Source organism: Heliconius melpomene, chromosome 1 (genome assembly GCF_056956725.1).
Source record: "Heliconius melpomene rosina isolate 202511_hmr_F chromosome 1, ASM5695672v1, whole genome shotgun sequence".
NCBI classification, from domain to species: Eukaryota; Metazoa; Arthropoda; class Insecta; order Lepidoptera; family Nymphalidae; genus Heliconius; species Heliconius melpomene.
Window position 1 is genome coordinate 12,331,926 of NC_140389.1, and position 15,151 is coordinate 12,347,076.

A 15,151-nucleotide genomic window follows, 5' to 3' on the forward strand; every position below is an offset into this window, starting at 1 on the left:
ACAACAGTTTAAATAACCACACTAAAATATTAATATTTTTTCTTAAATACACTTAAACAACGTTTGGCGCTCCCATCTCTCTAATAACCCCACTAAGAATACAGCGTGATATCTTCAGTTAAGTCACTTACGATTGTTTCGGAAAAATTAATTGGAGAGAGCCGCGCGGGGGCCACTATTTATATAATAATTATGTATTGATGCCTGATTGATTTGTATCGTTACTCGAGTGGATCTTATTCGCTTGTATCGAATCGTATCGAGCAGGCCTATGTCAAAGCTATCATAAATGTAGATAAAAATGAATAGGTGAGTCTATGGATATAGTGGAAATATTAGGTATGCCGTTATGCGGTGATTATATTTTATGTTAACGTTTATACATATTTATTCTTTTGTGTCTATAAAGTCAAGGACAAATATTGCAGGACCGCAGGATTGGTATTATATATTTGGCAAAATGTTGCAAATTTCTTTTAAAACAAGCATTAATTCAAGTAGTAATAAGTATTTTAAGAATACTTTTTTTGGTAAGCGGAAAAGTCTCTTTATTATTAAATAAATTACGCTTTTGCTATAATTAGATGAATATAGATTGTTGCTTTGTAAGTAGTTCGATATAATGGATTAAAAAAAATCTGATTTATGGGATTATAAGTACATAATTTCTTCTTATTAGGTGGTTGTAATCATATTGGCAAAACAATACACAATTCACCAATAGTTAAATATCCACAAGTAGCATCTCTTAAGCTGCCTTCAAATGTGATCAATATAAATGAAGCAGAAATGGGTAGATTTTCTCCATTAAGAGCAAGAGATTTGTCAGGTCCTGTTATCAATACTTTTAATCAAAACGAAGAAATATCTAGGATTGATGTAACTTTGCAATATGATCCTTATGTAAACAAATATGACTCTCGTGGTGCTGTTAGCCTATCTTCATCCATGCAAAGTAATGTACCAAGCCCATTCAGCGGTAATCACACTTATCTCAATATGCCAGGGTCGCAATGGGGGCAAGGATATAAATACTTGTCAGATCACCTGCACAGTGCTCATTATTTAACTTTGAAACGAGAGTATTCTGGAAATATGTATAAGAAAGGTATAGTTTAGATGTAAACTTTAAAATATGAATAACATTTTATTTAAAATTCATTTGAATTCCATATTATTTTTATTATTTATAATGACTTATGCTTTATTCACATTTTATTAATTTAAAAAAATGCTAATGTATGCTATACTCTATAAATAATGTCTCCTAAAATATAAAAGTTGTTTATAAATAAAATTTTGACTTGCTTCATTTAGCCTATCATATCATACAGAGTTAAAAGCTGTGATGGTGTTAATATCTAAGTACTGAACATTGTTTGGGCAAAATTTGGTGTAATAGATGAAGATTAGTTGATAATTTTAAAATTCAGCCTTATTTAAATTATATGTTTACATTAAATATAACCATGTAAAGTTAGTAAGTCAAGTGTGAAATTAAATAGACATAAAAAGGATGTCTGCATAAAATATTTATATATCAGATATACTTATACACTTATAAATATTTATTACACTTCATACTTTGATAATTGATGTACTAGTAGTTGTTTTCCAGTTTTTCGTTTATTTTTGATATTTACTCAATTTATTTGTATTCTTTGTAAAAATTCACATAGAGGGAGACATTTATTTCCTTCATTACTATATTTTTCATCATCAATTGCTAATTTCATCCTTCTTCCAGACATTCATTTTGCCAGCGTAACCCTGAAATATCCTTTTTAAACTAGTGACATCTATTATACAAATTAAACTTTAAATGATGAAGTTTTCACAGCCATTGCTAACAGAACAGACTATGTACTTCTTAGATTTTTTACTCATATTTTGTACTTTATTGTTTTAATATTTAGTTGATAATTAATGGAATATTACATACATTTTAATCAAGTTAAATAAACTATTTAATATACTTCAATACAATTTAAATTTATTCAAAGAATTGCTTACAAACATTATTTCAATTGTTTAAGTTAATTTTGGTTATTTCAATTTTTTCAAAGCATAGTTATACCCATTGGGGTGAGGAAAATGTGTACAACAACAGACCCTCCTTTGAGTGCCAAAGAAAAATTAAAAAAAGCTGTCAGAGATTATGGTTCAACAGTTGTAATATTTCATGTATCAATATCTCTGCTATCTCTAGGGGGATGTTACCTCTTAGTCTCTAGGTATGTGGTCGCAATTTCATAAAATTGGAATGTTGGCAAATTTTTAAATCTTAATTATATAAATTTTAAATAACGTAAAGAAAGATTTTTTCATGTACTTTGATAGCGAATAGGAAACACATATAACCCCTGTAAATATAGGGGTTTTTAATGGCGCTCAAAACGTACATACTTATTAAAATACTTCTTTCACACTTAGTATTCTATTAAGATTTCGATTAATGTCAACATTCCTGTTGCATGTCAATGAAGTATCGTGCTAATAATATTCATTTAAAAATAAATTCACTAATACCAATGATATCATCAAAAACAAGTTGGTGCAACTATTATTATAATATTTGTGTATTTTTAAATTACTCGCTACATTTAAAGTTTATATTATGTATTTATATTAAACTAATAATCTTCGTCTTGAAATATGCCCTTACATACCTAACTTAAATAAATCTATTATGGTAAAATCAAAAGACATTTTTTGTCGTTATGTATTTGTACATTTTTACTATTAAGGCGGCATTCAGTTCCGCCACTCAACACGCAATACCTCCAGAATTCGGCGAAAGTGGAGAGCGGAGTGTCTGAACTCTTATTTTCTTCCCAAGTGAACAAACAATGCGCAAAAGTTAAGAAAGCCTAACTTCAGGGCGGGTACGACTCATCGATCGTACTGTACCTGTACGGATTCACTTACTTTTGAATTTATTCCATTTAACTGACAATTATAAAATTTTTCAGTGGAGTAGACGTAATGACCATACTAAAATATTTGAATATCGGCGAAGGAACAATATCAAATGCCGTGACATCAAATGCCGGGACTTTCGTAATTGCTTATGGAATTCATAAAATATTAGCACCGGCGAGAATAGCAATCACATTAACAGCTACTCCATTTATAGTGCGATATCTAAGAAATATCGGTATTTTAAAACACAACAACGGAATAGGTGGTGGGAAATAAATTATATTAAATCAAATTCTGTGTTGTTATTTTTTTATATGAATTTAGGATCGCAACTGTGTATGGTACATTTGTTAATTTCGAACAACGGGTATTTCTAGTAATTACCTTTAAGTATCAAACGCAATTGATCCAGTCGTGGTTTGAATATGGGAATATCATGAATAGCTCTACTATATATATTCCCAATGCAATAATTTTTTATAAGTCAGAATCTTATATTCAAATAAGTATTGAGAATATCTTTTAAAATTTACGGCAAAAAATAATATAAATCACTATTTTATACTATTTATGAAATATGTGTAGAGAACATGCCGTATGCCGTAAATTAGATGCAAATATGTATAAGAATTAACATGTGTAATTACAAATTGCTTACGTACCTGCGACCAATTGATATTACTAAGACATTCCAATAATTCTTTTTAATTGATTTATATTATATACACCTAAGTATATTCTTGAAAGTAAATAAAAAAATTCTAAGAAAAACAATTGTAATGGCAAATTTTTGATAAACTTTTAACTTTTATAAATTATGCATGACTGACTACTTAAGTATAGAAAATTACAATGTCATATAAAATCTAGTATCATTTCTATACAACGGAACAACCACGTCAATTTGTTGGGCTATAAATGTATATCCAGTATTAATAAAGTTCATATAGTTGACAAATATAACAGTGTCAAACTAAATTTTGAGAACTCAAAGTTTGAAAAATCAATATCATGAGTTACTACGATGAACGAGAAAGAGTTCAATGAAGAGGACGCCATTACATGCGTTCTACATACGGACTTGAATCAACTGTAAGTAAAAAGTTGTGGTAATAATATGTCATTAATTCTATGCAAGTCATATTAAAAATGTGATTTAGAGTTAAACAAAGAGATATCACTAGGAGTCAATAACACAAAAAATGATAACAATGTCAAGTGCTCAGTAGAGTTGGTAAACATGTATTATACCTACTTGATAATTTATATTACATTACATACATTTTTTAAATTGTAGTAATCCATTCAATATTATTCAACTAGAAGATATCAGTAAGTTATTTTGCATAATCATGTGTCGACGTAAAATAAATTTTCTGACGTTTACGGGATTGGTTTTTTTAACTCTTGAATTTGGGGTTTTTTGTAAGCAAACAATCGTGAGCACGTAAGTAATAAGTTTATTATATGAAATTGTTAAATGTTATAGCTAGTACAAAATAGACTTGTCATCATAATATAATATTTAATTTAACATAAGAAATAACGCTGTAGTTAGACAACAATTACAATTTTAAAATTTGGATATTCATTACTTATTTTATTTACATTTTAATATAATAATAGCTACCTCGATAGTTATAGATAATTTCGTAACTTTTAAAAATTTTATGATGATAAAAGTTCTCAATTGTAAAATAAAAATAACCGCATTTTAATGAAAACATTGTTTTATATAAGTAGTACAAGTACCTACCTAGCTATTAGTTATGTCCTTAAAGCCATGTCCACGTGTTTGATAAGTTTAAATAAAAATAACGAATAATTTGGCTTGTTGTACTTTTAGTCTTTTACTTAACTTCATACTTACGTAGTTTTTCCAGAATCGAATAAATGCCAAATATCTCTAGGTTAAAAACTATAATTATTTGAACAGATAACCTCGTGCTGCAGTCCATATGGTCAAAAGTATCCATTTCTATCTATCCAAACATTTTTTCATTTTAAATCATGCCGTAACCTAAAATAACCTATATCTAAATGTCTGTTTTCCACTTAAATCGTTTATAAATAGTACAATATTTTCATTCCAGCGATATTAGTGCACTGACTGAAAAATACTTGTTTGATTTTACAAAAGATGATAACGTCAATAATTGGCAAGAGCAGTCCGACACAGTACGCAGCGTTGGAATGTCGAAAGCAGTATTTGTAATACACCAGAATTCTCAATTCAGGAGAGCTATATTCTTTGCTTTGTTAAATCCTCAACCGAATGGCGCTGGCTTCGCTGGAATACGGTCTCTTGGGTTTTATGATTTAAGAGACTACACCAAGTTGCAAATTTATTGCCGTAGTCAAGGACAATACAATGGTTTCAAAGTTGTTCTCCGTCACAAAGGATTAAATGACGAGCCCAATTATTCCTTTGAGCAATATTTTCAGGTACCTACCACCTATATAAAAAAAGTTTGATACTGAAATACATATGATACTTTTTTAATTGATATGTATATTTCCCTTAGTGCTCACTTTCTTTCTTTTCTTTTCGGTTTTTTTTCAGCTTCACGCTGAATCCCGCATATAGCAGGGTAGGCAGAGGGAACCTAGTAATAAGATATTTTGTTGCCCACTGTCCGGAGCTCACGTTGCCTAATTTTCAAAGCATTACGTGTTGAGTGGAGGAAATCTACGCTGTTTTTTGCTCTTTTTACCAGAGCGAAGGAATGAAAATATTAATAAATTATAATTTCTTTCCTCAGAGTAGGAATCGAACCCGCAACTGTCGCGGTACGGTCACGATTGTGCCCATGCTGCTCTTTTCTCTTCCGACCTAAAATAATAGAATTGTCGCTGTTAATATGACGTTTATATTTATTTCAGGCTCCAAAGGATGAATTTGCAGTACGCACGTTACCATTTTCAGAATTCAAAGCTTATTATAGAGGAAAGCGAGTAAATAATAACGAGGTGTTAGATACTTCTCAGGTGACCAGTATAGGCATTCAAATATATGGGGGTGTTTATCAAACCATCAAACAAAAAGGTCCTGCTACCCTAGAAATAGATTGGATAAGGGCGGAATAATTTTTAGCAACATTATACTCATATTATTAAAAAAATAATAATAAATCGAAATAATTATAGTATTTACGTTTATTTATTATTTTAATACCCTAATAAAACTAACCTATGTCTTCAATTCTGGTGCTAAGTGCAAAACGTCACACACAAAAAGCGTCCCCGTGCACGAAAAAAGTAGAAGAAACTTTTTGTAAAAGAAGTCTAATAAAAAATGCTTTCTAAATGTATAAATTGTTTTTAGCCCGTGCCATGCTTTTGGAGCTCCGTTATCTCGGGCTACCTCACTAGGGATACAGAGTGAAGCTGAAAAAAAGGCATTCAAGCATGTAGTTCAATATAACAAGTGATTTAAGGTCACATCCTGAATAGAGTATATTTTTATCAGACATAATATGTTACATTTTGGGAAACAGCAGATGGTATACACAAAAAATAATATTTATTATCCTATGATAATTCATAATAGTTCTTAGTCAAATTCAACAGTAAATAGTATTTTGTGATTAGTATTTGTATAACCCGACAAATACTTTATTAGTATAAATTTCTGAACACAGGTATGAACTCGCGCATATACACATATTAGCTATGCGGAGTTCGGCGTCACTTTGTTCCTTTATATAAAATACACATTCTGCTCAAGTGTCAGTGTGTACCTCCAAAAATGGATAAAATTCTTGTTTGGGCTCTAAACACTTAAACTAGGTTCCCTCTGCCCGATCTGGTAAATTCAAAAAAGCAGTTGCATAACCAATAAAAAAACCAAGTGAAATCACATATAATGTGTATTTAATATGACCTAACATACAGAACACCACTAGACATCCTAAGTCCTTATAATATATTGCTTTGCATTAACATAATTGTACGTTTATCGCTGTCGCGTAGGCAGAAGCAGTGACAAGGCTGTCATGGCGTCCGGGAACAGCGAGTGGTAATTGACGAGGGGCACGTAGGCCGCCGTGATGACGCGTCCGGCGAACCAGCGGCCGTGGAGAGAGTTCACGGAGGCCACGGCGGTGGCTATAGTGGGGCACTTGCAGTACACATTGCCCTGCGGCGACGCCTTGTCCACGTATACGTGTAATACGCCGCCGTGCTTGTTGCATTCACTGATAACATCATCCCTGATCTCTATGTCCCAGCTTGGGTTCGTTTCTCTGTTTAAGAAAATATTGTTTGAGTCGTTGGTGGATTTTCATTGACATTGATAGACAACATTAGAAATAACACTTTGTCTTGAGATAAACATATTAGAATATAGGATATAAACGGCAGCCATACTTTAGAGTAAAAAATAAAACCATATACTGCTATTTTATGTAAATATAATGCAATGTGCAAATACAATTTTTGATGCTTTGAATAAGTTCTGCCCAATCAAAAAAAAACATGATTATTATTAACACCTAGTCTGTTCTTTACATTTTTTTTTGTTAAATAAAAATAAACATCAAGTTTGCCTATTTATTCTAAGTGCTCATTTAATTCAATAAAATAAAATTAATATTTTTTTGTTTATTTCTCATCATAACTAATTTTAAATAAAAAAGATAAATACTTACGATGATGGGTCAAACATGTTGTTGAGCATAAAGCATTGTGTTGCAATTGGTGGTGCTACTTGTGGCTGAGGTGCAACTAGTGTGGATCCAGCACCCATTAAAACAGACGCGGCTGCAGGTGGTATCTGTTTAAATAAAAAAAATATTTTATTGACATGCTTAACCTGATATATACATATCTAAAATATTCAATTAGTATAGTTAGGTTTTTAGCTTTACGCTGGTTACACCAATACACAGCAGGGTAGGCACAGGGAACATAGAAACAAATTCCCACTTTCCGTCGAACTCTGGAGATATTTCGTGTTGAGTGACAGAACTTTATCCTGCGCTTTGCTTCGTTAACATAGTGAGGAAGTGAAAATAATAAATATATTTCATTTTGTCGAGTGGAAATCGACCCCACAACCTGTCACGCTATAATATGCTTGTGCCCTTGCGCAACAACTGGCCTTACCTGTGCTTTGTGGAAATAACTGATGAGTGAAATTAATTAATTATTTTCACTCATCTCTCTTTAGTAATATTCATTCTATTGTTCACTCATTGGCATTCTGACATTGCACACATAAAATATTCTTTTGCTAGAGAAGAAGAACCTTTATGGCGTCAAAATAACAAAATGCATATAATTCATAAACTCACTTGTAAGCCGGTTCCTTCCGCCAGTTTAAACATAAGTTGTAAGCGGCCTGTCGCCCCGAGGTCGACGCCGGCGCGGTCCAGCTCGTCTGCGTCAAAACGCGTGCTTGACCCGCCGTCTGTGCGCTCCGTCACATTTCCTACTTTCATAGGCCGCCCCGCAAGCTCAAAACCATTCAACTGCTCCATTGCTTTCTTTGCATCAGCTGCATGGTGGAACTGTAAAAGTTACAGTTTTTAATAAATCTTTTTTCCATATTTGGACAGTATTAAGTATTAACACAACTGATATTTATAGTACATATTACATGTAGGAACAGAAATATATTTATTTTAACATAACATACAAAAATTAACAGCATTTGTAAATTATAATAATTGTAGTAATAAAATTACATACTGTTAAAAATCCATAGCCTTTGCTTTTTCCTGTATCAGGATCAGTCATTAGTTGAATGTGATCAATTTTTCCAAATGGTTCAAATATTCCCCTTAACATATCTTCACTGATGTTAAAATGTAACGAGCCTACATATAGCCGAGTTGGTCCATTGCTAGCCTTTGGTGCTAAGTTAGGAAGTGTGTTGCCTACTCTATTTTTCTCAGCTTGCGTATGTTGTACAATTATGGGAACACCAAGTAACTTTTGTCCTGTCAAACCTAATGCCTGAAATAAATAAGTATATTATTATTTATTATGTTTCTTTTTTATTTATTTAAATTTGTTATTTAATAAAAGTTCCAACTTACCAAAGGTACAGATTCAGCATCTTTAAATTCTATGTATGATATTCCTTTAAATCTTCTAGTTTTATTACAAGTGATAAGCCTCACATCTCTAACTTTGCCTACAGAAGAAAAAAATTCTTCTAAATCCTTGGCTCTAATTCTTTGAGATAATTGCATACAAAAAACAGTTCTTAAATCTCTCTCTTCTGGAGGTAAGTCATCACCTTTAGGTTCTATACCGCGAGATTTAGATCTGTACTCGGTCCTTTCTGTCTCTCGTTCCTTATCACGACTTCTATCTCTACGAATAGCTTGCCCGTCGCGGCTTTTCTCTCGTTCACTATCTCGACTGCGTTCTTTGTCTTTACTATGCCTTTTGTCTCGATCCCTTTCCCGTTCCCTGTCCTTGTCGCCGCGTTCACCGCGGTCCCCTCGGTCTGGCCGGTCTGCCCTGTCCGCTCGGTCCCCTCTCTCCACTCGATCTCCTCTGTCCGCTCGCTCTACCCGATCCGCTCTTTCTACCCTGTCGCCACGGTCGCCCCGGTCACCTCGGTCGGGCCTGTCCGCGCGATCCCTGTCCTTATCCCTATTAGATCTGTCATTATCGCGATCGCGACGGTCCTTATCCCGTTCTCGCTCACGAACGCGATCTCGGTCACGATCACGGTCGCGATCGCGTTCACGATCTTTGTCCTTTTTGTCATCCTTTTCTCTAGTACGGAGCGAATCCCTATCTCTTGATTTTCTTCTATCTCTCGACCTGCTTCGTCTAAAAAAGAAATATGACTTGTCTAAGTAAGATACTTTACTATTTTTTTCTCGTGAATATAATTATAAATGTATTAACAATTAAAATAGTTTAGCAAACAGTATGTGTAGTTAAGTAAATGTAAGGAATATATACCTTCGATTGTTGTCCTTTTCTTTGTCTCTATGCTTGTCAGAATACTTGTCCGACCGGTGTTTTGAAGAGGAAGTGTTATCCTGTCACACAAAGCACAAGGTAGAAGCAGCGCCACAGCAACACACGCCGAGTGAATAAATAAAATTTGCATTAGTTAATTGAATGAACTGTATGAAATCATCTGTGAACTTTCATGAATGACATATTCATATATGTCATTTATGAAATTCCCAAATGTTGGTTTTTATTCCTATGCTACAGTAGAGAAGATTGCTTTCACAATCATGTTAGGTCCTAGAGGTGGTTGAATTGGTCCCCGTTCTACACTTACCATTCGGAAAACCACTGATTAAGGATGTACACAGCGCTAACATCACACAGGGATACTTCTGTAAAAGATTTACGACCCATCAGCGCATGGTCCTTTTCAATTTGAAAACTGACTTATAATGCATTGTTTTTAATAGAGAACAAGTTAATACTTAATTAATTGAAGTAAAAAATGTAAGATGAAAAAAATTAAGTATAGTAGTCGATACCTCATTTTGTTCAGGTCGGTGAAGTATGCTGGACAATTACCACAAAGTTCTATAAATACAAGAAATGAATCTCAAATGTAATTTTGTTTCATTGTATCTTAGTAAGAAACTGTTCAAAGATGCCATTGTATAAAATTTTGTTAGTAGATAAATGTAATAATAATAGACAATTTGTAATTTTTAAGGTTATGATATTTTTGAACAGCCTAACCTAAAATGTCACTAACCATCACCAGTCACTGCATACATATTTTGTTTATGCAATAATTATTTATTTATTTATCATATATATTAGATACAATGTATATAACATGGAACAAATATAATATGTATAACATATACATAATAAATATGATATTATGATAAATACAGATATTTCTTTTAATTTATTATTTTAAATGTAATGAATTATGCTTTGATGGTTGTTCAAACAGTAAATTTGTAACTAAACTATCATGTATTAATTGAATATAACATTTACTATAAATATAGGTAAGTTTTATTCGTAATATAATTTAAATACTTCAGTATAAAACACTCAATATTGATAAAACAGTTTATTTCAAATAATAAAGTAAAAGTTTGATTACTTACCAATTTGTTATAAGGAGCTTCTAGCATTGCTTCCACATCAAAGTCTTCGGCCATTCTGTAAAAAAATATAAATACTAAGATAAAAGGGTATTGTATACAATATAAAATAATTTGTAATACTTTAAAATTATAATACTGTTTTTATTCACACGATAAAATGAATAAAAAGTGTTGTCATGCATAGCTGTAAAAATACACATACAGAACGTACTAAGCTTTGATATGTACATAACAATGTAATTAAATAAATATATATTTTATTAACATAAAAATATTTAAAACTTAATTGATTATCTTCTTAATTGTAGTACTGAATACTAAATGTAATATATAGGTGTAATTATATGTATTATTCGGTAGGCCTTAGAAAACATATTGTATTATTTAACTAAAAAACACGTACATGATTTTATAATAAAATTCCATGTACCTATGTACTATGTATCAGCATTGCAAGTACAAAATGGCGAAGGTTTAATTTTTCCTCGATGTTTGTAGAAATGTTATAACGTTTAATAATTTATATAATTTACCTTAAGTTTGTGTCGTTTATCGATGACAAATAATGCAAAATATATTAAGAAGTTTGTGAAATATTATCTGGAAATAAAATTATTATTAAAGAAATCTTCGAGCGTTAAAGAAAACCACCATAAAACATTGAGATTTGAGACAAATTACAGAATGTTACAGAATAAATAGAATACAGATAAAAAATTTAAAGTATTCGAAATTTCGAATTTTGATTTCGATGTTTCCTTAATTTAAGCAAATGAACCGAAAGAATTTATAGCTATGGTACATTTTTGGCGTTCAAAATATCTTAAATAGAAAATTATATTAACTTCAAAATATATTTTTAATTTGTTTAAGTAAGAAAAGGGATCGATACTATCGAAAATATCGATACTATCGATTAAAATATCGATAGTCCTACTATCGGACAACTATCGATAGAATATCGATAGTCGACTATCGATCGGCAACACTAGTTTTGTCGATTTGTCACGCTGTTTTGTTTGTAGATTTGCACTTGTAGTTCATGAATTTGTAGTGTAAGTGTAATAATCAAATATTGTTAGTGTTATAATTCGTAGCAATTAAAAGATGATATTTATATACTAATTAATACTTAATACTTTATATATTAGTGCACTCAAGTTCACGTTCGAGGTCTTTTATACAAACTTTTAATACCTTTTGTAAATTGTTAGTATAAAATTTTAGTGTCCTGACTTTTACAATGACTACTGCTGCTAGGCCAACTTTCGATCCTGCTAGAGGTGGGCAAGGACGGGGTGAGAAAGATTTAAGTGCAATATCTCGTCAATATTCTAGCAGAGATCTTCCCGGCCATACAAAATTGAAATACAGGTACGATTATAGAATTTTTTTCTTAGTAAAGTAGAACGAATACCATTTAAATACCTCATTTTTTGTAGGGAACAAGGCCAAGGAACTACTGATGAGCTACGTTCAAGAGATTTTCGCAAAGAACTCGACGAAAGAGAAAAAGAAATCAAAGCACCAGGAGCAAGAAGACCAGCTGAGCCTATTGTTAAACGACTAAAAATAGATCAAGTTCCTGCAGCTAGTTTAGACGCAGATGATCCCTTAGAAGGTGATTCTTCCGCTTCAGAAGACTCTGACGATGATACAGCAGCTTTATTAGCAGAATTAAATAAAATTAAAAAGGAAAGAGCAATTGAGCAAGCAAAAAAGGTAACCTTAAGATATTATTTTTGTATGGGAGTCATATCTATTTAAATTATTTTTAGGTGAAGCCATTGCGGTGCAAAGCTTATGGGTTCCTTCAAAGGGAAATGAATTGTTTCATTTTCTAACCAGAAGAAGTGCAATGCTAAGTCTTGCTTTCTATCACTCAACATGCACTGCCTCTGCAGTGTCTTAACACAAGACCTCCCCCCCATTCCCCTCTTCCTACTCTGCCCTATTTGAAAGAAAGCATGGAGCTAAAAAAATATATAATAAATTGTTCTAATATTGTGACTTTTGTGCATTTGAAAACTTTTCTCTATGGTAGGGTAGCCACCGAGACTAAATTTTATTTTCTATTAAATGTATGTATATTATTTTGTGTTGAATTAAGAATATTATATATAGGTACAGACTACAGGAACCTTAGAGCTAAGACATTTTGTTACCCACTTTCTGTCAAAATTTAAAATACATTGTGTGTGTTGAGTGGTGAAATGCAATGCCGTACACTAAAGCTACCAGAGCATTATGAATGAATATAAACTAAATATAATCTGTCCCCTGTTTGAAGATGTCACCCTCAACCATCTCATTTACAGTCACACTCGTCCCACTGCACCATGACAGCCAACAGTTAAATTATGAATATAAGTAAATATCATAAATCATCCAAATCTTGTTAAGTAATGCTTTTAATGTACTAATGTATAGTCCTATTAGATTATATAAAAATATTATATGTAACAGATTAATAGATATTTTTTTTAGGAAGCTGAAAAAAAACAAGAAGAAGAAAGAATAAGAATGGAGAATATCTTATCTGGTAATCCATTACTGAACTACTCTGCAGCTGGACAAAAAAATGACTTGAAGGTATTCTTTGTGTGCATTTTTTGGTGTGTTGTGGTATTACAAATATGCACTTATTTTTATTTGACAATAATGTCATGTTAAATGATGTTTTTTCATCTTCAAAAACAAACAAAATCAACAAACAGTTGTAATTATTATTAAATAAATTCATTTTTCTCTTTCTGTAACAAGTATAATATTGTTTTACAGGTAAAACGACGCTGGGATGACGATGTAGTGTTCAAAAACTGTGCACGTTCTGAACCAGAAAAGAAAGCAAATACATTTATTAATGATTCCCTAAGGTCAGAATTCCACAAAAAGTTTATGGAGAAATATGTAAAATAGTTATAATGAATAGTAGTGAATAAATTTGTTTATAATGTTTGGCTTATTGATAATTTGTAATAAATATTTTATAAATAATTTCCTTGTTTATTTATTTTTAGTGATAAAATGTAAATTCAACTAAAATCCTCGCTACTCCAATTTGCGATGAATTCTTGAGGCATTGTGTGTTTATTTATTTATTTATTCAGATACACCAGTGGTAATTACATAAATTTTACAATAATAAATTTCTTATCACTAAATGCTTTACTTTTTAAGGTGAATACCGCATGCAACATTAGGGATTAATATACAAAAGTAATACATAAAAATGTTTATTATTTGTAAAAGACATACATAAAGTTTAATTATTTTTAAAAGGACAGGTTACAACAATTATAATTTTGCTAAAAAACTTAATGATAATGTAAAAATGACATTAGTAATAAAAATAAATATAAAAGAGATAAAAATAAAAAAAACATTAGGGACGTTTTGTTGGGTTTCTGCGCAATCTAAGCAAAGAGTCTATTCTCTAAATGGATCTAAGGCGCATTCCTCATTTAAGATTTTACAAAAGCGAGACAGGAATTTTTACCTAAAATGGGTATTTGAAAAGGCACTTCGAGAAGGTTAGACGGCTTGCGTGTACTTCTTGGTACTTTAAAGCAGAATGATTGTATTGTGTTGTGTAATTATTATTAATGCTTTTGTATATGAAAAGCGAATCTAATATTTCTCTTCTTTTCTCCAAGCTATCTAACCTAAAATACACAAGCCTATCTGCGTAGCTTTTAAGTGTCCTCGATTTACCCAACGCAAGATGGTAGATATAAGGAACGGTTTTGTAGTCTCTGGATTCTAAAACAGTGAGAAGCATAATGAGGTCTTCATACAACACAGCTGTACTCTAATAAACTTACTACTAAGCTCTTGTATAGGGCTAATTTTGTACGAGATTTTTTGAAAATGTTAGAGTTTCTTATTACAAATCCAAGCATTCTACTGGCCTTACCAATGATGTCTATGTGTATCGAAGATAATACCCAAGTCTCTAATCGTTTCTATTGTATTAATAGGAGAGCCCCCTGGGTAAAATTTAGAGATGTTTGGCGTTTCTTCTTTGTAAAAGTTATATGGGAGAATTTATTGGTATTAAGTATCATGCCATTCAGCTTACACACGGATATCGTTGGAATTATAGATAGTTTTTACAATTTTTAGGTCATCAGCAAACATAAATGGCGTAGAGAAAAGGAAAGTATTTGGCA

The 15,151-nt window shown here is 31.6% G+C and overlaps 4 protein-coding genes across 7 annotated transcripts; 3 read left to right on the plus strand and 1 right to left on the minus strand.

Annotated features, from left to right (window-relative positions):
* The first annotated feature begins 307 nt into the window (after positions 1-307).
* On the plus strand, positions 308-3,214 carry LOC146541502 (uncharacterized). Its single transcript, XM_085187022.1, has 4 exons — positions 308-530; positions 680-1,108; positions 2,072-2,234; positions 2,973-3,214. The coding sequence occupies exons 1-4, from the start codon at positions 368-370 to the stop codon at positions 3,196-3,198; spliced, it is 981 nt and encodes a 326-aa protein (XP_085043148.1). The 5' UTR covers positions 308-367; the 3' UTR covers positions 3,199-3,214.
* A 132-nt stretch (positions 3,215-3,346) lies between these two features.
* Positions 3,347-6,071, plus strand: LOC146541503 (uncharacterized). Of its 2 annotated transcripts, XM_085187031.1 has the most exons (4): positions 3,347-4,014; positions 4,220-4,369; positions 5,016-5,367; positions 5,806-6,071. In XM_085187031.1, the coding sequence occupies exons 1-4, from the start codon at positions 3,947-3,949 to the stop codon at positions 6,007-6,009; spliced, it is 774 nt and encodes a 257-aa protein (XP_085043157.1). In that variant the 5' UTR covers positions 3,347-3,946; the 3' UTR covers positions 6,010-6,071. The 2 variants fall into 2 exon arrangements, with proteins under 2 accessions (XP_085043157.1, XP_085043165.1); XM_085187039.1 differs by lacking the exon at positions 4,220-4,369.
* Positions 6,072-6,773: 702 nt separating this feature from the next.
* Positions 6,774-11,672, minus strand: Caper (RNA-binding protein 39-like protein Caper). 3 transcript variants are annotated; one of them, XM_085186991.1, is made up of 10 exons: positions 11,513-11,650; positions 10,980-11,034; positions 10,386-10,434; positions 10,178-10,235; positions 9,847-9,926; positions 8,964-9,711; positions 8,614-8,880; positions 8,217-8,432; positions 7,572-7,696; positions 6,774-7,166 (listed from the first exon to the last, which is right to left on the minus strand). In XM_085186991.1, exons 4-10 carry the CDS (start codon positions 10,178-10,180, stop codon positions 6,878-6,880), a joined length of 1,728 nt encoding a protein of 575 aa, XP_085043117.1. In that variant the 5' UTR covers positions 10,181-10,235; positions 10,386-10,434; positions 10,980-11,034; positions 11,513-11,650; the 3' UTR covers positions 6,774-6,877. The 3 variants fall into 3 exon arrangements, with proteins under 3 accessions (XP_085043117.1, XP_085043122.1, XP_085043107.1); XM_085186996.1 differs by lacking the exon at positions 10,386-10,434; XM_085186981.1 differs by lacking the exons at positions 10,178-10,235; positions 10,386-10,434 and having other exon boundaries at positions 11,513-11,672.
* A 231-nt stretch (positions 11,673-11,903) lies between these two features.
* Positions 11,904-13,976, plus strand: c12.1 (spliceosome-associated protein CWC15). Its single transcript, XM_085187048.1, has 5 exons — positions 11,904-12,034; positions 12,207-12,353; positions 12,422-12,701; positions 13,467-13,571; positions 13,761-13,976. Exons 2-5 carry the CDS (start codon positions 12,223-12,225, stop codon positions 13,896-13,898), a joined length of 654 nt encoding a protein of 217 aa, XP_085043174.1. The 5' UTR covers positions 11,904-12,034; positions 12,207-12,222; the 3' UTR covers positions 13,899-13,976.
* The last annotated feature ends 1,175 nt before the right edge of the window (positions 13,977-15,151 follow it).